This window comes from Raphanus sativus, chromosome 7, assembly GCF_000801105.2.
Source record: "Raphanus sativus cultivar WK10039 chromosome 7, ASM80110v3, whole genome shotgun sequence".
Lineage (NCBI taxonomy): Eukaryota > Viridiplantae > Streptophyta > Magnoliopsida > Brassicales > Brassicaceae > Raphanus > Raphanus sativus.
The window spans coordinates 12,542,656-12,568,241 of record NC_079517.1 but is presented as its reverse complement, the minus strand read 5'-3'; the positions used below and the strand labels follow the sequence as shown (position 1 = coordinate 12,568,241).

Here is a 25,586-nt window from a genome sequence, read left to right as displayed (position 1 = left end):
TGCAACTTGACAAAGGCTTCTTCATCTCAATAGTTTAAAGTTCAAACACTTCAGAATTCAGATGTCTTCCAGTGATGATTGTGGAATTAATCATTGAGTTTTATGACAGTAACTGCTAACAGAATAGCATCAATCTCAGTTGATATGAAAGATGTTTTACAAATTATTTTTAATCTATAGTTTTAGTTACAAACTATTTTCATATTTACAGATAGAAGATACAAGAGCTACAACCCGAACGTTATACTAAAAGAGCTACAACCCGACGTGGTGTGTTGTCCACACACAAATATTAAAACTATATTGTATAAAATGATCGTTACTTAATCAAATATTACTATTTCTGTAAACATTTGTTATTGTTGATTTTCCTCCTATTTTAGCCGAGATTTGCCACGTGTCACATATTTGTAACATTCTCTTCCGACATTCGCGCTCCCTCCCTCTGTACACAAACCTAAATAAAGTCCAAAACAACAAAAAGTTCTTTAATTTTGGTTTGTAATTGTAATTATTAAAAAAGTAATTAATCTAGTTTTTATTACCACTAATCAAATCAACCCACATTCCCATCACGTCTCATTCCTCCGTCTCATTGTTTTCTCTCAGGTTGGACTTCCTCCACGCGTGCTCCCGAGGTTTTCACCAGAAAACTTCGTCTGGATTTTTCTAGGTAATGATCGCTTTCATCTTCCTCCTTGTATTATTGCATGATCCTATTTTGTTGATCTTGACTTTAATTGTCAACCAATTTTTGACTTCTTTCATTGTCGATTTTTTTTTCTCTTATTGCACCAAAATGATCCCCTCATCTCCTGGTAGTTTTGTTTGTAAAACGTTACGTTTTGTTCTTGCTAGCATACTCGGCAGTTCCATGTTGATCATCTTCAGAGTACTCGTTAACTTTGTCTCTTCATATCTTTATTGCGATTCTAGAAGGTTATGCTTGTGATCTAAAAGGTTATCTCCTGGTAATTTTTGTCTGTAAAATGTTATGTTTTATGCTTGCTAGCATTCTCGGAAGTTTCCAGTTGAACATGTCCTTATTAGGTTTGTCTCTCCATGTCGTTAGTGTAATGAAACATTTGTTCGCTCCCAAATTTAAAGAGCTAATATACATTTTAAACACAAATTGGAAAAGAAAATATGTTAAAATTTATTTTCAAATATTTATAGCCTCCTAAATGCCACGTTAGGCTATGGGTTTTGTCTCTAAAAGGTTATCTCCTGTTAGCTTTGTGGTGCCATTTAATCATGTTCTTATCACCTATTTTTTTGCTTGTGGAACAAGAATAGAAACTATACTATTTGGGTTTCTTCTAGCTTCCTCTTCTATGTGTTTTTCTTACTATCTTTTATGGATATAATATAATCTAATCATCAAGTTTTTTTTTTTTGAATCAATCATGTCTCAGGAGTTGAATGATCCAGTTTTGGGTTTATCAAGTGTTTCCATAAGCTAGCTTTTCGACCTAGACGCATAAATGAATCCTATGCGGGATCAATCAGGCAGCCCTTATGGAGATTCAACTCCTCGTAGTCCATTTTCTCCCTTCTCTGGAGATGAAAGGCATAGAAACCATGTAGATTCCAAAAGAGATACAACTCCTCGTAGTCCTTTCTCTCCATTTTCTCCAGTATCTGGAGATGAAAGGCACAGAACTCTCGCAGAATCCAAATTCCAGCAAGCCCTCACCTGTTCCGGTACATGTGTTATAGTTATTAATGTCTGCCTGTGTGTGTTTATGTATAATTTTCTTGTTTACTGAATCTTTAAACCTTGTAGATCCATCATCCCCTGGATCAATGCATCATGGTGGACACAAGTTTCATGAGGTTTTCCAGATGAAACAAGGACGTTATGATCTTCAAGCTTCAAAGATTTCTGAAATGATGAAATCAAATAGCTTAGATGTAGTACTTCCACTACCTCATCTTCATTTTCCCTGGATTTGGTTTATTCTCTGTTAATACAATGTTCGTTGGCTTATGTTTGATGCAGAATGCACCAACGCAGTCACTTCTAAGCGTCGTGAATGGGATTCTAGATGAAAGTATTGAAAGAAAGAACGGTGAAATCCCTCAGGTATCTTGAATGTTAATACTTTGGATCATACTACTGCTTAGGATATATATATTGACAAAAGCTAACTAATGATCAGAGAGTGGCATGCCTGTTGAGAAAAGTTGTGCAAGAGATTGAGAGACGCATCTCAACTCAAGCTGAGCATCTAAGAACGGTAATGGTTTTTGGTTTTCTTGAAGAAAATGTTTTCAGTTTCTAGTTTTGCTGAGTAGTTATTATTATTTTTTTTTCAGCAAAACAATATTTTCAAAACTCGAGAGGAGAAGTACCAGTCAAGGATCAACGTCCTTGAAGCCTTAGCATCAGGAAGTGGTAAAGAAAGTGAGGTATGTATCATTTTTAAACCAGTTTAGCCTCTGAGAGAGTATAGTGCTTAAGGTCTCGTCATATTATGTGCTGATGAACTGATTCTTTGCAAGATTGCTACACAACAGCTTCGACAAATTAAGGTAACATTATACTTTAGTAAAAGTGGTATCTTTACATGTCTTTGACTTGGGACTTGTAATGTATGATAGACAGAGAAGTCAACCTGGGAAGAAAAGAAGAAGAACGGAGAAGAGGATATGCTTAAGCTACTCAAAGAGAATTGTCAATACGACCTTGAAATCTCTGCGTTGAGGCAAGAGCTGGAGACAACTAAACGAGAATATAAGCAACAATGCTCTCAAATGGAAAGCCAAACCATGGTCAGTACATTATACTACAAGTTGTGCTTTATGTCAACATGTTCTGTTTTATACTTTTATGGGCCTGACATGAAGTTTTCTTGAATGATAGACAGAGAAGACAAAGTGGGAAGAACAGTGGAAGAACGAAGAGGAAGATATGGCCAAGTTATCAAAAGAAAACGATCAGTTCAACCTCGAAGTTTCAGCATTAAGGAAAGAACTGGACAAAACTAAGAAAGCATATGAGCAACAATGCTTGCAAATGCAAAGCCAAACAACGTTGGCTACAACAGGACTTGAGTCTAGGCTGAAGGAACTTGAGCAAGAGAGAAAAGAGGCAAACACTGCAAAAACTTCCCTTGAGGAAAAGGTCAATGAGCTCGAGAAAATGGGAAAAGAAGCACATACTGCTAAAGAAGCTCTTGAGGAAAAGTTAAAGGAGCTTCAAGAAATGGAGAAAGAAACAAAAAGTGTTAATACAAGCCTTGAAGGAAAGATTCAAGAGCTTGAAGATAACCTTGTCAACTGGAAGAATAAGGTCAAAGAAATGGATGAAGTATCTGAGTCCAAACAACAAAGTTGGAGTCAGAAAGAAGTCTCCTATAGAAGGTTTATTGATTACCAGTCTCAGACACTAGAGGTATAAATATGTTTCTTCTAAACCGTTTGCTAGAACAAACATTGTGAAATATATCTATAGTTGACTAATTATGCTTAATCTCAGGAGTTGAGGTTGTATTCAAGTTCCATTAAGCAAGAAATTCTGAAGGTTCAAGAGAACTATACAGAACAGTTCAGCCAATTAGGTGAGAATGCTCTAATAGATGCTAGATTTTTCATGACCTTGTAATTTTTTAAAGTCTTGATTAATCAATATATGTCTCTTCAGGAAACAAACTGATTGAACTTAGCAATGCGGCCGAAAACTATCACGCTGTACTAACCGAAAACCGGAAGCTTTTCAATGAGCTTCAGGAGCTTAAAGGTATTGGGAGGTTCTTTCTCTTTAACATTTTTTTGGATACGTAAAATTTCAAATATACAGCCCCTATAAGTTGTGTACTTGTGACTTGCAGGAAACATAAGAGTGTTTTGCCGGGTGAGGCCATTCCTTCCAGGACAAGGTGCACCAGACACCGTGGTCGAGTACATTGGTGAGGATGGAGAACTAGTAGTTACCAATCCCACAAGGCCAGGGAAAGACGGTCTCCGCAAGTTTAGGTTCAATAAAGTATATAGTCCAGCTGCTAATCAAGGTGTCATTCTTTTTCTGTTTTATTAAATATTTCTTCCATTATCATATATGTGTTCTGTATGTTACATTTGAAACTTCAAAGTATATACTAATCCAAGTTTATGATATCTTGGATTTTTGCAGCTGAGGTCTTTACAGATATAAAACCACTGGTTCGGTCAGTGCTTGATGGGTTCAATGTTTGTATATTTGCATATGGTCAGACAGGATCAGGAAAAACTTACACAATGGTATGTATGTCTTCTTTGTTATTTTCTTGAATAAAATGTTTTCTTTTAAGTAGGTCAGACAACATCATTCTTGTTCTTTCAGACTGGTCCAGATGGAGCAAGTGAAGAGGACTGGGGAGTTAACTACCGCGCACTCAATGATCTCTTCAAAATATCTCAATCCAGAAAGGGAAACATAAACTATGAAGTTGGGGTGCAAATGGTTGAGATATACAATGAACAAGTGCTGGATTTGCTCTCTGATGACAGTTCTCAAAAGAAATATCCTTTTGTTTCAACTTCTTGTTCTTTATACTCTCTTTCTTTATTTCTTTCATTACTAGTTGTTTTTTTTGTTTACCTTGACCTTACACACATTAGGGATCCTGTCTACAACTTCACAAAATGGTTTAGCTGTGCCTGATGCAAGCATGTATCCTGTGAAATCGACCTCAGATGTGATTACATTGATGGACATTGGACTACAGAATCGCTCCGTTGGTGCTACTGCCATGAATGAACGAAGTAGTCGCTCTCACAGGTTCTTACTTCATATTGGTCCCCATGAAACATAAAAATTTGTGTTTCAACAGGTCCTTAACACTGTAGTATATGGTTTCTTATGCAGCATTGTCACTGTTCACGTTCGTGGTAAAGATACGAAGACCGGTTCTGTGCTATATGGAAATCTTCACTTGGTGGATCTGGCTGGAAGTGAGAGAGTAGACCGTTCTGAAGTTAAAGGAGACAGACTTAGAGAAGCACAACATATAAATAAATCTCTCTCATCTCTTGGAGATGTGATATTCTCTCTGGCTTCGAAGAGTTCTCATATACCATACAGAAACAGCAAGCTAACACAACTACTCCAAAGCTCTCTTGGTTAGTATTTTGATGTTCTAGTTTTTGAGTTTAACTGATCTAATCATATACCATAAACTTTGTTTTCTTTGGTGGTGTTGGACTATAGGAGGACAAGCAAAGACCCTAATGTTTGTGCAGCTCAATCCTGATGCTATTTCATATTCAGAGTCGATGAGTACATTAAAATTCGCAGAACGTGTCTCTGGAGTTGAACTTGGTGCTGCAAAGAGCAGTAAAGATGGTAAAGATGTTCGAGACTTAATGGAACAGGTAAAGTGAACAAACTTTCTCTGTGTATCCTCTCACTTAACTATGATCTTTCTTACCATTAGCAACATGGCCGAATCTGAAATTTGAGGAAGTCACAAACATTTTTGTGCTATTTTTAATTTAAAATTTCTATAACTTTTCATCATGCTACATATGTAATAACTCCTTAAAATTGGGAAAAAAAAATCGAATGTTTCATCCATGTTAGCAATTACATGGATCATTTGTTTTGGTTACAGTTAGCATCGCTTAAGGACACAATAGCAAGGAAAGATGAAGAGATAGAGAGGCTTCATTCAGTAAAGGACAGTCATCTTCCTCATAGACCTCAGAAACAAATGGTGAGGATAAAGAGCTTAGGACAAACCGATGACATAAACTCAGAAACAGGAGAATATTCATCACAGTCCAGACACGCCGTTACTGACGGTGAGAGTTTAGCCTCCTCCGTCGAAGCAGAGTCTGAGGAGAGATTGAGCGAAGTTACATCTGATGCGGCCTCAATAGGAACTCAAGGATCACCTGATGTTGCTAGAAGACCACCTAAAGTCTCAGACAGGTTAAGAGACTCAAACTTATGCTCTTTCTAAAGAGATTGTTTTCTGTTTTAACGTGTAATGGTGTATAAAAATGCAGAGCAAAGACAACGACTTCAAGGTCCTCGGCTGTTACACGACCATTTGATAAGCTTCGGAAAGTAGCTACAAGAACAACATCGACAGTTTCTAAGGTTGCTTCTGGCTTGGCGTCATCAAGTAAGCAAAACTAAGAACCTATGCCTACGCTTTACATTTACGATTTGAAGATTAGATTCATTAGTTTGTGTGTATTAGTTTTCTAACTATGAGATTAGTTACAACGAACTTTTGTTTGATTGATATGTTTTCTAGGCAGCAAGAAGACGAGCAACGCTTCTAGTTTGTCAAAGTCTTCTAAACGGTGGGCATAATTTACACTACCCCTAGACGTACCTTACACGTAACACTGCATATACCACCTTTTGAATTTTTGTTCGGAAAACTGTATGTGATTTACGTACCAAACTCTGTAAATACATGAATCTTATTTTCATTTCTTTCCGATACAAATATATAATTTTTTCACAGATATAAATATCAATATTATTATTTCATAGATTTTTCTTTATAAACCAGAGGAAAATACCTCATCATATTTTTCAGGGTACCATGTGGTGATAGGATTCCATAATAATTCAGCCATTTTGCTTACTTTCACCAATCCCTCATGATTCTCCTAATTATAAATTACAGTCAGTTATTTTGCTAATGTAAAACTCTGATAAACAGATTGCAGTTCATTTTCTTTTGTGCGGTTATTCAATGTTATATAGATTGCATATTTTATTTTGTTATATTACCAAACATAATTTATACTCACTCCATTTATTAATGTATGATGTTTTAAAAAGTTTTTGATATTTCAATTGTAAGATATTTTCATTTTTCTGTATAATTTTTAGCTTTATTGAAAACTATGTAATCAAATAGTATTTTGTTTTTTTATTTTGTAATTGGTTGCCTGTTTTTAATTGTATTTTTACGATAATAACTTTTTAATATTTGTGCACATGTCTAAAACATCTATTCTATTAAAAATTAATACTATATATTTTTGGCAGAAACGATGGTACTACAAAATATAAAAAGATTTGTTTTTCTATAACTATTATACTGATGAAAATTTAATGATGTTGATGTTTATATTGACTATGATAGTAATCTATACGGTGGTCAAATCCAACAGCTACAAACAGTTCTAAAGATGCCTGTTTTTGAAGTCTTATCTTCGTGATTATATGAACGTTCAGATATTCTTTCGGATATGAATATAACCAATTTAAATATTATTTTTAGGTTTTGAAAAATAATCTCATTTGGGTATTACAAAAAACGAATCGGATACGAGTTGAGTTTTCCTGAATTGGGGTGGATTCAGATTTTAACCGAAGTAACCAAATACATAATTGGTTATTTATGTATTTTATATCTAATTTATTCAATCTTATCTAAAAATAACTAAAAACAAAAATATTCAATATATATATGGTTCAAATTGGTTATTTTTTGTCCAAAAATAATCATAGATACAATGCTATTTGAGTATTTTGTATTAAAAACATCCTTTTTATCCGTGAATAAGCACAATAACTCAAATATTTTATATATAATTTAAATTTCAGGTATTACTATTAGTATAAGTATAATTACAAATAATATATATGGTTCTTGGTGTGGAGCAGGTTCGATTTTGTTTTTATTTTGTTTTGAAAAAAACTTTTAGAGATTTAGGTAATGATACGATCGGGTTCGATACCCTATATTTCGGATCAGTTCCAGATTGGTTTTCGGTGCAGATACTATGTCCAGTCCTATTCGTAACCACCTAACAAAGAAGCTGTCTTAAGCCGGGTGAAATGAAACCAGATCTAATTAGACGGGATTGAATCAACCTGGATTACAAATTGTTTCAATCTGAATTGAGAATCTTAAACTGGATAAAACCAATCTAAAACAATCCATACTCGTAAACCCGATCTCCAGCAACCCGATTATTTTTCTCCTTGTGCTAATTAATAATATCCGGCACGCATAATAACCCAACTAAATATTTTTCGGACCATCTGGAATTGTGTTCTGTATTATCGATACTAAGCTTCAAGACTTTGATCACAATTTACGCTCCAATCCATGAGCATATGAAGTGAACACACGAAGCCGATAGTGGGAACTTGAAATCCAGTTTCTGCATAGAAAGTTTTCAAATCCAAAAGGTCATAAAGCTGCAAACTTTGAATTTACAAGACAAAGATAAGCAAACCAAAATGAATCTTATGGGAAAGTGATACCTGGACGATCCATCTGATCATTGATGATGACGGTAACTATACATGGAAGGGTGAACAATATCAAGATCCGCTGCTGCTTGCCTGGTTCCTTATATCTCTGATTTCAATCGGAGATGAAAGAACCCTAACAATCTGGGACATCTCTGGTCTCTTCTCTGCTTCCGCAGCATGAACCTGCTAGTTCAGCTACCTCTCTGATGCTCTGTTGTGTCTCATGGTCTGTGTCAATGTCTACTTCAACGGAATTTCAGAAGTCTTCTTTCCTCTTTTCGAACCATATGGCAATGTAGTCTTGGGATATGTCTTTGTTGTTGTTATAGGCCTTTTCACCACTTATTAGCTCCAACAAAATGACTCCAAAGCTGTAGACATCTGCCTTCCTTGAAAGTATTTTCCCTTCTGCAATTACAAACATTTCACATGTTAGTTACCAAGAAAAAAGCACAAATATATATAGCTAAATCAGATATTAAACGATGTAAAAAAGAAATGCATACCCATGTATTCCGGTGCCATGTAATCTGGAGTTCCAACACACTTGGTATCTATTGGTTCTCTCTCTTCTGTTGTAGCCCTGACAAACCCAAAGTCTGCAATCTTTGCTCGTAAATCTTTTCCCAAAAGAATGTTTGCGAGGATTTCATGTCTCGATGGATGTAGCCACATCCAGTGCAATAGTAAGGCGACAAATCCAATCTAACTCTACCGCTTTATCTTTCTTCCGAATATGCTTACTCAACGCGCCATGTGCCATCAGCTCATAGATAACAATCTCTCGTCTCCTTACTAACAGTCAGTGAAAAAGCAGTGTTCTCAGTCCATATATCTTTTATAAATAATTAGGTTTGAAGATTAGACAAATTTTACTCACCGGAACATGTGAGAATTTTGATTAAAAAATGTTTTGCATTTAAATCAAATAATATAGTGAATAAGGTAATGTTATGACTGAAAATAATTATAAGATTGATTTTTGGTTCATTGATAGTATAGTTTGTATTATTATTTAGAGAGAAATAAATATTTGGCAAAAATATGTAAAATATTAGGAAAACATTAGCAAAAATTTGATAAAAAAATAAAATAATAACAAGAAAAATAAGAAGAAGCCGAAGAAGATACATAATATGTATTGGAGAAGTTAATTTTTGAATTATATATATAATTCCATAAGGATTTTTATTACTAAATGTTCATCAGTTACTTTTACATTAAATTTATGGAACATTTACGACATTCTATACATAATATAAATTTTCATACAATATTTATATTCGCGAATTCACGAACAACCACCTAGTAATTATAAACTTCACTTTAAGAACTCGTTTCATACGATTCAATTCAATTATAACATGTAATTTGTATTAATTAAAAAGTGTTATGCTGAGTTTTCACGTAATTAAAATGTTAATTTTGTTTATGTGGCGGCTTGAAAATCAATTGAAAATTTTGTAAGTCCAAAATTAAATTAATAGAGAGTGTTATATTATATAATATGTCTACTATAGACCATTCATTTATCAAATTAAATGAATATTTGGAAGTGTCGATTGACAATATGAAATGGTACATTTTTAGAGTTCAACCCATCGTTTTTCTTAAATGTGTTTAGAACAGTTTTTAATGATTAACTAAATGGATCACATACATAATAAAATATTTTTTAGTCTAAAAATTATTTCATATCCAAAATCAATATGAACCATCATCATTTTTGTTTAAAATTTTGTCACAATTAAAAATATAGGCTTGGATAAAAAAATCTGAATCCAAAAAACCGAATCAAAGCCGATCCAAAGAATAAAACTGAATTTTAACCAAAATCGGTTAGATATCCGAATGAGTTTCAAAATTTTGGTATCTAGAGAACCGGAACCGAACCCGATCCAACTAAAATATTTTCGGTATCCGAATATATCCGAACCAAATTTATATACTTAAATATATTAATTATTTTTTAATTTAATATCTAAAAAGTGTTTAAAATATATAAGACGTTTTAAAGTTTTCCAAAATACTTAAAAATATATATACATAGTTATAAGCACATGTTTAAAATGGCTAAACGATATTTAAAATAACTAAAATACTTAAAATATCTATTAATTTTTTTTCCAAATATTTAAGCTAAACCGATTTTTATGTTAAGTTTAAGTATTTTGTCATACATTATTCAAATTTATATGTTATATATTATTTTTATTTTTACATTTTGAAAAATTTAAAGTAGATGCAAACTTTAATTTTTGAAAAATAAATAAATAAGCTATCCAAACCTGAACCAAACCCATAAAGATCTGAATCGAATCAAACCCCGCAAAGATTCGAATAGAACCAAATGGTACTCAAATGTCCACTGCTAATAAAATATAAGAAAAAGTTATTGATAACAAAATGTATATTGTTTATGATATTTAAGTACAATATATTTTTAAAAAATTCACTCCGCGTAGAAGACGGATTATCATCTGGTTAAAAAAAATTAAACCACTTACAGATGTCTACCTGTCAAATGAATATCAAAACCGTATCTTAAATTGCCTTTGCAAAAACTTCTTGCATTTCTTTTTTTTTTTTACTTTTTTAATTTGTTTAGATACTGTCAAAACTCAAAAGTTTACGGAAGTAAATGTTCTAAACTACATAGTTATGTGATTGAGTGTATAATCATCATCTTAGAGCATCTTAGAACATGTCCATCTTTATTCCATATTTTACTCCATCTATAGAATAAATAAAATAGGAAATAGAATACTAAACATAAAAAGCATTATTCTATAAATAAAGTCATGCTTTATTTTTTGTTTATTACTCAATTTTTCATTTTATTTATCTATCTTATTAAAACAGAAACATTCTCTTGGACTTAACATTTATTTTGTAAGTTTTTAAATTAAATACACTTTTATACTTTATAGTTAAACCTACATTAAATCATTAATGTTCCTTTCTTTATACTATTATCCATGTTTCCAAACAATATACCTTATTTCTTTATACTACTATCAATGTTTCCAAACAATATATTTTTTATACTACTATCAATATTTCCAAACAATACAATAATTAATCTTAGTTATTTTATATCTATCATTTTCTCTTTAAAATTTTGTAGAAACGTCATAATTTCATAAATTGCAAAATAATAAACTTTAAATTTTGGATTATAAGATTACAAATTATGAAACTATTATAATTTAAATCAAATTAGATTATATATCGGTCATCCAACAGTTCAATCGGTTAGTCTCGGATTTTAATGATTTTTTTTAATATGAATATTTTAAAAACTTAAATTGAATTGTCAGATCTCCGGATTAACCGGTATAATCACAATCGGGTTGAATTAAAAAACACTGATTTAAATGCAAAAATATTCTAAATACACTCTTTAAATTTACCAAAATATTTGTTATATTATTAGTGAAATTTTTCATCGTAAAATTTTCCACGCTTCCAAGCGCGGGTCAAAATCTAGTTTTATAAATAATATAGAATCAGATGGAGATGTCCTTATACCTAACACAGCTATAAAACTGATTAAGATCGAGATTATTTTTGTCCTAAGCGCATTTCTATCTCTGTTTCATATTTTACTCAATGAGTAAAATATGGAGGGGATAGAGGAGGTCTAAGCAATTTTGTACATATCCAAAATCTATAACAAACATATGTATATAGTCAAATTTATCATCATTTTAAAGAAGTACCAACCATAGTGTAAAAAATACAAGATATTGAAAGTGGTGGTATATTTATTGTCGAATTTTCAAAGCAATATACTTATTGTCGAACCCAAATTTTAAAGCAAAACAACTTAAGAATGATTCATGGGCCGAGCCGCCGAGCCTAAATGAATACAGCAAATCGGATTGGGATAATACCATAGAAGCCCATGCTGTGCTAGGCCCAGGTTATTGTGCCGCGTGTTAAAGCTCACTCAGGTTGTCACTGTTGCGACTACCGACGAAGACAATGGCGGGCAAGCAAATAGGCGGAGACGGCGGTATACCGGAGAATCTCGCCGGAATGACCAAAAGCCAGCTCTACGATATAATGTCTCAAATGAAGGTTGGCTTCTCCCTACGATTATAGGCTACAACACTTTCTCGAATCTTGTTTTTTTTGATTGATTGGATCTGATGACGCAGACGCTGATTGATCAAAACCACGAGCAAGCGAGAGACATTCTGATTCGGAACCCTCTTTTGACCAAGGCTCTCTTCCAGGTGAGCTTCTTACTTGATTGATTGGAAGTCAAAAAAAAAAATTAGGGTTTGTTATTTTGTGACATGAACAATGTATTGATGACTCGGCACAAAAAATAATAATTTACATATAGATTTATAAAAACTAGGGTTTTGTGATATGGCCAATTAGGGTTTTGTGACATGAACAATGATGTAATATGTTGGTGAATGTCAGGCACAGATCATGCTTGGAATGGTTCAGCCTCCTCAGGTGGTATTTACTTGAACCCCTTACTTTTTTGTGATCTCATTTCATCCCCTTTTCATTAACAAACTCTGTTCTTCTAGGTTCCAAAAGTGGATCCTCAGGTGCCTGCACAGCCTCCTCAACAGTCCCGTCAATCGATCCAAACAAAGCCAAACGTTCCAGCAGCTACAATGCAACCACAAGCACCTATTAGAAAACACCCAATGCAACAACAACAACAACAACAACAACCAATGCCTATGCCTCCTCCTCCTCCTCCACCTTCTGTCTCTGCAACCAGTAATAATAATGCTCCATCACAGCAGCCTCGTTTTTCCCATCCCCAGCGTCAGGGACATCTGAATCCTGCTGGCACTTCTTTGTCTCATCCTCAAGCTCAAAACGCGCCTTCTCTAGCTCCCCATCATCCAACATCCCAACAACCTCCTTTCCATCATCTTGATATACCAGCCTCCTCTACTCAGTTGCAACAACAGCAACAACCAATGCACTCTGTTGGGGGTTCTCATTTGGCTCAACAACAGCCTAGACCATATCATCATCAGTTTGGACCATCCCAGCCTGGTCCCAACGCTGGGTTTCAGCACCATGTCGCACCTCCCCAGCATCATTCTCAACCCATGTTTCATGTCAGTAGAGAGATTTTTGTTTCGAACATCGTGATTTATGTTTTTGACTGACTGAAGCTCGTTTATTTGAACCAATTTGTAGTCAAGCAACAGACCGCAGGCTTCTGTTGGACCTCAATTCCCGCAGGGACAGCCACATCTACCTAGTCAACAACCATATCAGGTGTTTTATACTCTTACTGTCTTATACCTTTTTAGGCAATATATTCGGTGGTTTTGCAGATTGACTATGCAATTATGGTGCTTTATATTTGTCCTCCTTCAGTGAGAAGATATTATTTATCATAATTCTTCTGATCTCTTTTCTTGTTATTTAAAATCACGTTCTTGCTTTAAAGAAATGAAAAATGTAAATGGAAACTGTGCAGGTTTTAGTTATGCTATTGAATCTCACTGCTTGTATTATTGTCTATTGTTTCAGGGTGGAGGTCAGTTTCGTGGGGACTACAATAATAACCAATTAGGAGGTCCGATGGCTGCAGAGAGAGGTCCTTCTTGGATGGCTGGCCAACCAGAGAACTCAAACATTACTCATCTCCCAGGTCTAGGACCGGTGCCTCCACCAAACCAAGTTGGACCTGGAGGTGGACCACCACCTCGCCCCGCGCCGGTAATTTACCTTCCCACGCAGCCATTGTACTTCGAGGATATACATCATGTCGATGATTGTCTAGTTCTATCATTTTAACATTCCTTTTCCAGTAGACGCTGTAGTTGCGTCTTTAGCCCGTTTGCTGGAATTCTAAATGACTTTTACTTATCAGAGAGCAAAGAGGCTTGTGTTGATGTTGTTGATGATTTTTGTGTGTTTTTCTTGTTTGTGCAGATATCTGCAGATATGGAGAAGGCATTGCTTCAACAGGTGATGAGTCTGACACCAGAGCAGATCAATTTGCTGCCACCGGAACAGAGAAATCAAGTCCTTCAGCTGCAACAGATTCTCCGACAGTGAAACTCAGTGATATAATCACTTGGTAGAGACAGGTTTTGGGGTTTGAATGTAAGGTCCGAGACAAGTTTGTGATCATTTGTAGAAAAAATAAGTAATAATTGTATTTTTATGTTGAAGGTATCATTTAATACTTTGCTCATCGCCCCCGGAGATAATATTGTGTTCTTGACTTTGTTTTTTGGTTCGGTGACATCGTTCTTCTGACTTTAATAGTTGCCTTGCCGTATTGTTTACAAGTTTTGTTCAGTCTTTCAAGTACTACTACTCCGCCTGGGGAAATGAACCGAACTCGCCAAACCCACCGGTCTTTTGTGGTTTTCGATTCAAGTTTGGTTAAGAATTCGGTTAAGTTTAAGAAAATCTAAGTTATCAGTTCGGTAATCCGTTTGTTTGGTTTTTATATTTTATAGAAATTATAATCAAATTATACGGACTTATATTTAACCAAACCGAAATTTATTCAGATTACCCAAAAATTTAAACAGCTATAATTGAATCGAACTTGGGAAAATTCGGTTTAGTTCAGCACAATTTCCAAACAAATGAACCATTGTTTCACCAAACCGAACATAATTTTTGTCCGGTTCAATTCGATACGATTTTGGGCACAATAACGTTAATGGACGTATTTAAAAATTCCGGCCCAGGCCCAATCCAGTTCACTCACATAACAAACATCACCTCTGAAATCGACAACTTGTAAACTGCTCCGGCCGCTATTAGTCGCCGGGGAAACCAATCGCAGATTCGCTCGTCACGGCGTCTTCGCCATGAGGTTCCGGTACGCCATGGTCTGCTCGTCGAACCAGAACCGGAGCATGGAGGCTCACTTCCTCCTCAAGAGGCAAGGTCTCGACGTAGCTTCGTACGGGACAGGATCTCACGTTAAACTACCCGGACCATCCGCGAGAGAGCCTAACGTCTACGACTTCGGAACTCCGTACAAGCAGATGTTCGATGAACTCAGGCGCAAGGATCCCGAGCTGTATCCTCCTATTCTAGATTTTGTTTTCTCTTAAGCTTTCGAATCCCTAATTGCTCTTTTGCATAATAGACTTAACTGTTCATTTCAGTTACAAGAGGAATGGGATCTTGCAGATGCTTAAGAGGAACCTAAACGTGAAGCTAGCTCCTCAGAGATGGCAGGATAATGGTGGTGATGGTGTGTTTGATGTTGTCATGACCTTTGAAGAAAAGGTTTTCGATTCTGTTCTTGAAGGTATATTTACCTAATTCCGCTTTTTTTTATTTTCATTAGCTGAGTAACAAGTGCCAATCATTAATCTTTATCTGCAGATCTTAATAACAGAGAACAGCCACTTATGAGAACCATACTTGTGATGAACTTGGAGGTTAAAGACAACCACGAAGAAGCAGCTATAGGTGGCCGTCTTGCCTTGGAACTCTGTCAAGAGGTTAGTATTTTTTATTCAAAATTAGTCAGTTTTTTTTCCATCTAGTAGCAGCTTTTGATAAAAACTTTATATTGATAAAAACTTTATATTGGGGGTGATTGTTTGTGGGTTTTTAGATTGAAGGGAATGAAACATGGGAAGATACAATAGATGACATTGTCGCTGGCTTCGAAAAACAGCATAGGCGGAAACTTGTCTATAGCATCTCTTTCTACTGAAGATACCACTATTATCATCAGTTGCAGTGATCTTTCAATATGAGCTTTTTCTCTTTCCTCCTTAGATTATGTAGAAATTGAATGATGTTTTCTGGCCTGAACGTTGCGATGGTTATATCGTTGAGAGTGCAGAAGATGTTTGTTTCTCCTTGCGTGAAAGTTGAAACCAGAACCTTGATGAGCAGATGCTTCAAGAACACAAATATGTTTGTCTTTTTATTGAAATTTCAAGGGAAAAAAAAGTAAAATATGAAAGTTACAAAATGTATAACAGATACTTCTCCTTAGCCCCATCATTAATTCATTTTGTATTCAGACTCAACTTCCACATTAAGAAACGTTTCTTTCAGTCCCCAGCCCTTTCGTCTATCTTCTCATTCCTCCTATTCCCTCTCTCTCACCGCTTCAGCTGCAGCCAACACAGCTAGAAAAAAAATCGTTTTAGTAAAAGAAGCGGTGGCTCCTGATGATGATGAATGGCAGAAAGAGTTGTTCTGTGGTGGAACCGGAGAACGTGATGCATTACATGACGGAGAGAGAACTCATGTGGCGGGCAACGAAGATTCAAGAAACGCCGTTGAAGACGACAAAGAAAGTGGCGTTTATGTTATTGACGAGAGAGGAAGCTTCCTTTGGCTAAACTGTGGAGAGATTTCTCCAAGGTTATCTATAAATTACAAAACTTTGTTCTTGTTGTGAAAACTCTAATCTTATTATTGAATCAAAGTGTTCCTTATATAGGAAATACATGGCGACATGGGCCTAAATACAATGGGCCATAAACGGGCCAAGATTACAAGTAAATATCTAATGGGCTGGACATCCATAAACATAATATTCATAACACTCCCCCTTGGATGCCAGAACCATATAGAGCTTGTAGTGTGCTTAATGTTGCCTCATTAAAACCTTACTCGGAAAACCCAGTGGGACAAAACCGAAGTGAAGGAAAAAGAGTACAACACACACTACTCCCCATGTTCTGGACCTCCGTTCTTCAAGTCTGGCGCATGGACACTTTGATGGTTTAGCTTCATGGGCGCCAAGTCTTGAACTGGTCCTTCTGTTGCCATGTCCCAAACGGATAGGTAGACTTCATAGATGTGTAGTTGGTGTAGACATGATGAAGAAGTCGGCTAACATTTCTCATGACTGAACTTGTAGTACTTTGTGCTTCTTCATCATTCTCCAAATGTGTATAACCTATTTGAGACCTTGTATAAACCTGTAACATTTATTAAAACCAAACAATCCCTTTTCTTTTGGATTTGGTTAGTATAAATCAATCTCAAACTTTTAATCATTAGAAGGTAACTTAGGATATATTGATCATGTCCCATATTGTCTCATGTTCCGACATGCCAAACTTGTCTAAGTAAAGGTGTCAATGACACTTATAGCAGGGGGACGTGTATGGCTTTAGTATCAATGTCTTATGGTCTGAACATATCCATAAAACTTATCCGACCTAGTATGGCTTTTCCACATCAAGGCGCCAATCATACCAATACATTGCACTTTGGTCGGATGTGCATAAGCCTTAAAAGTACTTCCATAAAGTCTTTCCTGGACCAAGGACACATGCCTTGTCCATAGACATACCACGATCTGAATATAGTGGTTACTGGAACCAGTTTAGTCGGAACAAGATCGAACTAGGTCGGACGTGATCCTAGCTGATATGGATCTTTGGTCGTTAATCTGATGGATTCATCCTCTTATTCTCTTTTGACCATATCACATTCTATTCTCGGTACTTTGGATCATAGATCTCAATACATATTCATGGCTATCATCTCCACTATAGATCATTGTATTCTTATCATAGCCTGTCCAAGAATCAGTCGATCTAATCATCATTTCTTTAAGTATGAACACAAGGAATTTCCTTCATAATATATGCATGGACTGTTCAGGGACGTTCTTGTAGAACTCCTTTCACTAAGTATTACTTAGTCTTATCCTTTACATGCATTATATGCTTTATATGCATCTGCCTTTCGTTTCAGTCCATGAATAGCTTAGGAACAAAACTATTCTATGAGAATTTCTTTTCTCATCTTTCTGATACTTTTATTATTTCTTTATCCAGTGATCAATCATGCTGCTTACTACATTTCTCTTTTCTTATATCCAGACCTTTATCACTTTCGGATTTGTAGTAGCATCCACCACATAGGAGTATATCTCCTTATAATCTGTTCCTTGGTCTTTGTGAGTATCCTTGTGTAATCAAGCCATTCCTTGAATGCTTTAAATAGGAATATGAACACCTTAGTCCATGTCTCACGATTTTTTTTCCTTTCCCACACAGGACCCATTTTTCACTGGTTTTATCTTATCAGATGGTGTTTCTATATATGGCCAATACACCCATCTCTTTTATAGATTCTTTGAATCTTTCTTAAACCCCCACAATTTCTTTTATTCTATGAATGCATTCTTGTATTCTCGTGGGTTCTGATCCTCGCTTATATCTTTTAAACTCAAGTGCTATTTTCTTATGCATCTTTATCTTTTGTGTATGTATGTGTCGACACTTCTTTTATAGTGTTCCATTGTGTTCCAGACATGAACTAATCGATTAGAGATTTCATTCTTACTAAGAACCTTTATTACCTTGCAGTTTGGCGTCCCAAACTACATGGTCTGGTATCTTAGATGTTCAGCTGCGCAGCCTTATCTAAATGTCTGGTCTGGTTTCCCTTATGACCTCGGATATGTCATTTATTTGCACCTTTCTTTTTATTTCCGAGGTTCCTTATCTTATGGAACATATTGGTCTATCTTTAGACTCTATAGCAACTTGATTATGTCTCTTCTAGGACATTAATTTCGTGGTGCTTAAGCTGGTATGACTTAGTCATTCTTTTTCTTTTTTTTTCGGGTCTAATCTGTCTGGCATTCTTTTAGCTAGCTTTGTATGATCTTTCTTTGGACGTCTTAAATCATATTCTCTGGTCCGAGGATCTTGCCAAGACAAGGATGGTTAATACCATTCCATTTCTCTTTATACTTGTACCAGCTTATTTCTTTCTCCCCCTGATGTTGGATAGTCGGATTCATCATGTAATCCGTAAACCTGGCCTTAATCTGATCACCCATATTTTGGCTCAAGGTCTCTTATAAAATCGTCGGAGGAAGACATTCTCATATCCAACATATATTCCCAATCTTATTTCATCTTCTTATGAGGTTCCATCCTAGACGGCACATATTATTGTGGTGGTCTATACATAATCTCTTAGGATGGTCTATGTCTGGATCATGACCCTTTATAATTATTAGATGGGAATATCTATGCTCACTTTATATGGCCTGATGCATCTTATCTTTCATACATGTAAATCCATAATGTCTCCAAGCTTATAGACTTTGAAAGTCTGAACCTTATAGGTTATGGTCTGTTCGACCAAGCTCTTATATCTTATGGCCTGTTTGGCCAGGCTATCACATTCTGTTTGGCTATCATGTTCATGTTTTTATAGTATGGTCATGGACCACACGGGGTGTGTATTCTCCCCCTCATGAACATGCTATAAATTTGTTTGTGTAAGGACACTAAACCATTATGCCATTTCGTGATGCTTGGGACAATTGAGCCTCATGAGTTTCCCTTGTGTACATGTTTCACAACGTGAGATTTCTATGGGATAACTCTTTGTGCCTTTGTAATATTAAACTTTGCATCAAGTTTGGACTAGGATGGCTAATCCGGTCATGCCATAAAGTGTTTAATTTCGTAGGTCAACCAATCTGGTTACCTAGGCCATGTGCCTTTATCATACTGATCCTTGGCATAGTCTAGATCAGTAGAGAATGCAGGTATAGTCTCGACCATTTTCTATGGTCTTGGGCAATTTTTCTGTTCTCATATATCTGAAGGAACTTTTGTTTCATTTGCCCATTGGTTCAATGCGGAAACCATTCATTTTTAAATCTTTATAACTCAATGGGTCTTTTATTGGGTGTATATAATGCCTTGGCCGAGTGACTATACTCTTATTTATAAACTCATATATACTCTTATCTATATCATAGAGTTTTGATGTCGAGATTTTTTTTTTTTTTTCAAGGCATCTGAAGTCTCATAATCCATCTGATCATTTTCTTTTTCATGAGTTTCATACTCTATTTGATCAGTATGGTCATGATCCATGTCATCTTCACCATCTCGGTAAGCCATGTTGGCTTCCGGATTTTTCTTCAAACTCTCTATGTAAAGCTCATACAAGTGCTTTGGAGTTTGGCAATTATTTGCCCAGTGATTACCCATACCACATTTGTGACACAAATAAGATTTTATTTAAGGTTTAAAAGACACACTTCGACCTCGACCTCGGCCACAGCTAAAGCCAGGTGTGGTACTGCGGCCTCGTCCTCGCCCATGTGTCTTAAATGTGTCACGACCTCGTCCATAACCTTTCCCACGGCTAGGGCCGGAATGGTTGTTGTGCTGGACGAGATTACTTTCTTTTTTAGGCTCCAAAGTCAGCCTAGAAATGTCGGGTAATGATTTTGTACCGGGAGGTCTCATCTCACTGTTTCTCATTAATAACTCATTATTGGTCTCAGCCAATAGTAAACAGGAGATCAAATCAGTATAGGTGGTGAAACCTCTTTCTCTATACTGTTGTTGCAGTAACACATTAGAGAAAGTCTTGTTCAGTTACTTCTTCACCACATTGTTTCAACATTGAAACTATCTTAAACAGAACCGAGTTGTATTCATCCACAGACTTATAGTATTGAAATCTCAGGTTCTTCCACTCAAATTTTATCCTTTGGTAATAGCACCGTTTTATGGTGATCATATCTCCGCTGTAAGGCGGTCCAAAGTTCTAGTGGATTTTCTTTACTAGGATACTGATTTCTTTAGACTCTCATTTAGATGGTGGCTAATAACTAATATTGCCATGTATCAATCTTTCTCGTTTGGCAATATCGCCTTATGTGATTCATTCACCAAGTCCTTTTGACTTTAGGATAACCTCGGTATCCAGTGCACATTTTAAATGATTATCTCTTTAGAGATTTAGGACAGCATAATCCAAGTTGATTTTCGACATCTCATATTATATATCACTCAATCTTTATAAGAAAATCAATCATATAAATCGTGTGATCAAGCAAACAATCGAGTTAATGATTTCCTAATAAACAAGTCACACGGCTTAGATATATGTCTAAAATATAAAGTTTTTCCTTTCATAGAACGTTTCTGAAAATATAAATTTTCTGAAAATAGAAAGTTTCCTTTTATAGTAAGTTTCTAAAAATAGAAAGTTTCCTTTTATAGTAAGTTTCTAAAAATAGAAAGTTTCCTTTTATAGTAAGTTTCTAAAAATAGGAAGTTTCATTTTCTAGAAATATTCTGAAAATATAAAGTTTTTTTTTTTTTTTTTATAGTAAGTTTCTAGGGTTTATAATAAATCGATCATAATTATGTTTTAGGAGATGATCAACTTCAAAGTTTAAAATCGATTTGATCATTCAGATCAATGATAATTTCGAGATTCAAGAACACTTAGTGTTTTGGTTTTAATTGATTTAATCAATCTCTTATTGAATAAGGAATATTTGTGCTTCTAACAACCTAATGACCGTTTGATCTAGCAACTTAATGGGAGAACTAAACCAAATCCTAATTCCTCAAATTTATTTAGGGATTCAATTGTCCTAGGTTTTTAGGTTCATCAAATTTTAATGTTCAATCCTTTAACAAACAACCAAATTCGTTTTGATATGGTTCCAAAGGGTGTTTCAGATTTTATTTACCTTTAGATTGGAGAGAATCTGAAACTGGACCACCTAGAGAGAGGAGAGGAAAACCGCGAACGGCTTGAACATCTATCGCGAACAAGGAACGGACTGATCGGATCGTCCGGAACCTCTACCGGCTGTTGGATGAACTGTCGGATCGTCTGGTGGCTTATCGGGTGCTGATCAATTCGTCGGATGGTCAGTATGTGTGCTGGTCGGATGAGAATGGAAAAACAGCTAGGGTTTCCTTTAGTAAAAAGGAAATTGTCAACGCGGATTGAAACGGAGGTGGAGAACGCGTCTGAAGTCGGATTGAGACGAGGTTTGCGGAGCTGGATTCTTCTCGTCGAGAGCTTCAATTTGATATATGGAACGTCGGCTAACTCCTTATGGTTTGAAAGATACGTCGATTTGAAGTTGCGTCCGAATTAGGGTTTTGAATCAAGTTGACGGCGGTTCTTGTAATAGCTCGTGAGAACGCGTCCGGTATCGGATTGCGATGAGGTCGACGGAGTTGGATTCGTCTCGTCGAGATCTTGAATTTGATAGGTGGCTCGTCGTCTGGATCCGTCGGGTTGAGGAGATACGGTGTTTTGAAGTTTCGTCTGATTTCTAGGGTTTATGGTGGTTGCTGGGAAAAAAGGGGTTTCGGAATTCATTCAGGGTTTTGTCAGAGCTCTCGTGCTGATAACGTGTTGTGAAAACTCTAATCTTATTATTGAATCAAAGTGTTCCTTATATAGGAAATACATGGCGACATGGACCTAAATACAATGGGCCATAAACGGGCCAAGATTACAAGTAAATATCTAATGGGCTGGACATCCATAAACATAATATTCATAACAGTTCTTTTGTTTTTAACACTAGTTTATTACTCCCTCTGTTCCTAATTAGTTGATGTTTTAAGACAAAACACACAGATTAAGGAAAATATTATTTTATTCTAAACACTTGATTAAAGAAAAAAAAGTAAAGCTACTCCTAGACTGAACACAAAGAGTCGCACGATATCTTTTTAACTTGGAGCCAAATTTTACATGCATGATGTTAAATTTCAAAGAAAAATAATGGAGCCAAATTGAAATTTTTTTGAGACAGTTTTTTATTTATACCAGTTTCAGAACAAAAAATGATTTTTATACTTTTTCATGGATACCAATTTTGATTTGAATTTGTTAGCACAAAATGATGAAAGAGGAGTTTTGTTTGATTTAAATGCATCTCCACCTAGAGAAGAAAGTTTCAACGATGGTGATGAAGAGCTTTCATGGGTTCCAGGTATTTTTTTCTATTCTTGATACAGAATTGTTTCCACTTTTTTTGTGTCAACTACCAAGTGAATAAGATTTGTTCTGTGTACATGAACTCCACGTTCTGGTGTTCTCATTTGTAGATAAAGAATTAAATAATTTAATTTTTATCAATTTAGATTTTTCTCTGTCCACTATTATCTGTCACAATTTTATTTTGTTAATAATTTATTTAACATTGTTAAAGTGACAAATTGTATATTCTTGTTTCACCTTTTACTATCGTGATTGGGTTTCTTTCTAATATTGTTGGGTTTGTTTTTTTTATACAGATCATGGAGATTCATTTCAAAATCAAGTGTATCCAAAGCAAAGCTCGTACTGTTTCGTCAATTTCGTTGATGGGGTGAAGCTCTTCTTCTTCATTAGGTGACTTGTTTAAATCCAGTTTCTGAATCGAGTGTGTTTTGTTGATCCTTCTCACATCTGGTGAATAGTCTTTTTTGTCTTTCATTTTTTCTTCTTTTATTTTTTCTCTTTGATCCATTTTTTAGAATAATGCATGGTTTTCTATTAGTGTAGTAGTAGTTGTTTTTATAGTGCTACAAGGACTTGTATGAAAAAGGTATTGAATTAAAGAAAGTAATTAAACTTTTGTTGACTTCGTGAACTGTATCTAAATATTGGAAAGAACAATTAATTAATTTAAAAACTAATCAGTAGAATATTTTATTAGTTTTTACCTTAAAAGTCTCAAAACATCAACTAAATTGAAACAAAATTTCCTTCCTAAAACATCAACTAATTAGGAACAGAGGGAGTATAATATATTTACGAACTAGACAAAATGTTACAAACACGACTTTACAATCAACAATTATACTAGGTGATTTTCCCGTGCTCATGCACGGGTATAAATATTTATATAGTAAATACATTATAATATTTTATTTACACTATGATAGTTTATTAATATTTTTTAATTTTTTATTTGTTCTGTTATTTATATTGTAATCAATATGCATGGTTTGTTTTAAATAACTTTGCATTATTTTAATTAGATTATAATTTTGGATATATAATATCTCGACTGTTTGGTTATTATTTGGATATATTATATAACATTTACTTTTTATGATTCAACTAAGATATTTTGTTATAGAGATTAAAATTTTGATTAATTTTGTTATTTTTATGTAGTTTGATTCTTGCCTTAAATTTGTATATATATATTTGGTCGGATTATGTATAATTTAATATATGTTGTTTTGAAAATTAAATAGTAAAAGTAAACTAAAGTGTTGATCGGTTCAAAATTATATCTTAATTGTAATAGTTGGTTAATATATTTGTAGTATAATTTGAGAATTTTATATTTATTTAGTAAAATGTTGAGAATAAATGATAATATATTATTTTTATTTATTGTTTGACTTTGTATAAAATAATTTGAATTGGTCTAGTTACTCATTTGTGGGTATATTGTGTTCATTGTATTCATTGCATTAGTTTGGTTTTCATATTAGATGTGTATATATATTTATGAATTGTCTATTTGTAAATAGCCTATGCCTATGTTAATTTTATAGTACTTGGTAATTTGGAATATGATAATTATCACAAATAAAATTATAAAAATATAATGATGATAGGTATGAAATTGCATGAAAATATAATTGATACATTCGAAAAAAGAATATTAGTTCTTTATATTAATATCAAGATTATTTTTCTAAAATTTCCTATTTATGAAATCAAATTATATATAAAAATAATTTCGGTTTAAGTTTATAAATATTTTCTTTATCACACATGTTATTTGAAAAATATAAAAGGGAACATAAAAAGATTAAATTAAATTTTATTCATTAAAGATATCTTAATTTATGCTATTTAAATTATTTTGTAATAATATGAGAAATATATTAATTTAAATAAAATGCTTAATACTTTTAAAAATATATATTATATTGTGAAGATTATTTTTAAAAAGGGAAGATTATATTTTTTTACTTTAAAATTAAGATTATTTTGTGAAATTTCCTTATTATGAATTACACTATATATAAAAGATATTTTCGTTTTTAAATTAATATATTTTCTTTATATATAGGTTATTTGAAGAAAAAAAAGGAAACCTAAATAGAAAAGAAAAAAAAATAAATGTTTAATAATGATAATTAGATATATTTGATTCGTTAATGGTATCATCATAATCAACCACCGTGAGAGTTAACGTGAGCGCGACACGTAGGAAACTGAATTTTCAAATAATATTATAGAGATCAATTTATATATAATTAATAAAAATTGATATAAAACTGATAATTTTGAAAAATTATAGCTAAACAATATTTATAAAATTTGTAAATATATAAAAAATTAATTATTTTACGTTTACTTTTTATAAATTTTTTAAAATTGTATAAAATTTCGAAAATTTAAAGTAATAAAATTTGTATAGTTATAAAAAATATAATTAAATAATATTTCGAAATTAGCAATGTTCATATTTGAATATTTTTATTTTAATGAAGATCTTTGAGTTATTACCATATTCTATTTTTTTACCAAAAATATAAATCAACATAAATGTAATATATGAGTTATTACTACATAATTAATAAAAATGATATAATCTTGATAATTTTGAAAAATTATAGCTAAACAATAT

The 25,586-nt window shown here is 34.0% G+C and overlaps 3 protein-coding genes and 1 long non-coding RNA gene across 5 annotated transcripts; 3 read left to right on the top strand and 1 right to left on the bottom strand.

The window, feature by feature from the left end:
* The first annotated feature begins 534 nt into the window (after nt 1-534).
* On the top strand, nt 535-6,432 carry LOC108816343 (kinesin-like protein KIN-14P). The gene is made up of 20 exons (XM_056990205.1): nt 535-673; nt 1,416-1,704; nt 1,787-1,914; nt 2,003-2,086; nt 2,163-2,240; nt 2,320-2,412; nt 2,506-2,535; nt 2,605-2,775; nt 2,867-3,397; nt 3,482-3,563; nt 3,647-3,742; nt 3,834-4,013; nt 4,136-4,242; nt 4,325-4,505; nt 4,600-4,762; nt 4,850-5,103; nt 5,192-5,355; nt 5,595-5,914; nt 5,992-6,110; nt 6,246-6,432. The coding sequence occupies exons 2-20, from the start codon at nt 1,485-1,487 to the stop codon at nt 6,302-6,304; spliced, it is 3,060 nt and encodes a 1,019-aa protein (XP_056846185.1). The 5' UTR covers nt 535-673; nt 1,416-1,484; the 3' UTR covers nt 6,305-6,432.
* Nucleotides 6,433-12,161: 5,729 nt separating this feature from the next.
* LOC108814558 (uncharacterized) lies at nt 12,162-14,440 on the top strand. Of its 2 annotated transcripts, none has more exons than XM_018587157.2 (7): nt 12,162-12,295; nt 12,376-12,453; nt 12,650-12,685; nt 12,763-13,311; nt 13,394-13,474; nt 13,733-13,921; nt 14,138-14,440. In XM_018587157.2, exons 1-7 carry the CDS (start codon nt 12,200-12,202, stop codon nt 14,261-14,263), a joined length of 1,155 nt encoding a protein of 384 aa, XP_018442659.1. In that variant the 5' UTR covers nt 12,162-12,199; the 3' UTR covers nt 14,264-14,440. The 2 variants fall into 2 exon arrangements, with proteins under 2 accessions (XP_018442659.1, XP_018442658.1); XM_018587156.2 differs by having other exon boundaries at nt 12,650-12,688.
* A 515-nt stretch (nt 14,441-14,955) lies between these two features.
* Nucleotides 14,956-16,042, top strand: LOC108815416 (uncharacterized). The gene is made up of 4 exons (XM_056990510.1): nt 14,956-15,248; nt 15,337-15,482; nt 15,560-15,678; nt 15,795-16,042. Exons 1-4 carry the CDS (start codon nt 15,034-15,036, stop codon nt 15,894-15,896), a joined length of 582 nt encoding a protein of 193 aa, XP_056846490.1. The 5' UTR covers nt 14,956-15,033; the 3' UTR covers nt 15,897-16,042.
* A 49-nt stretch (nt 16,043-16,091) lies between these two features.
* Nucleotides 16,092-17,161, bottom strand: LOC130497587 (uncharacterized). Its single transcript, XR_008936586.1, has 2 exons — nt 16,423-17,161; nt 16,092-16,320 (listed from the first exon to the last, which is right to left on the bottom strand). It is a non-coding gene; the product is annotated as an uncharacterized LOC130497587 (long non-coding RNA).
* Between the last annotated feature and the right edge of the window lie 8,425 nt (nt 17,162-25,586).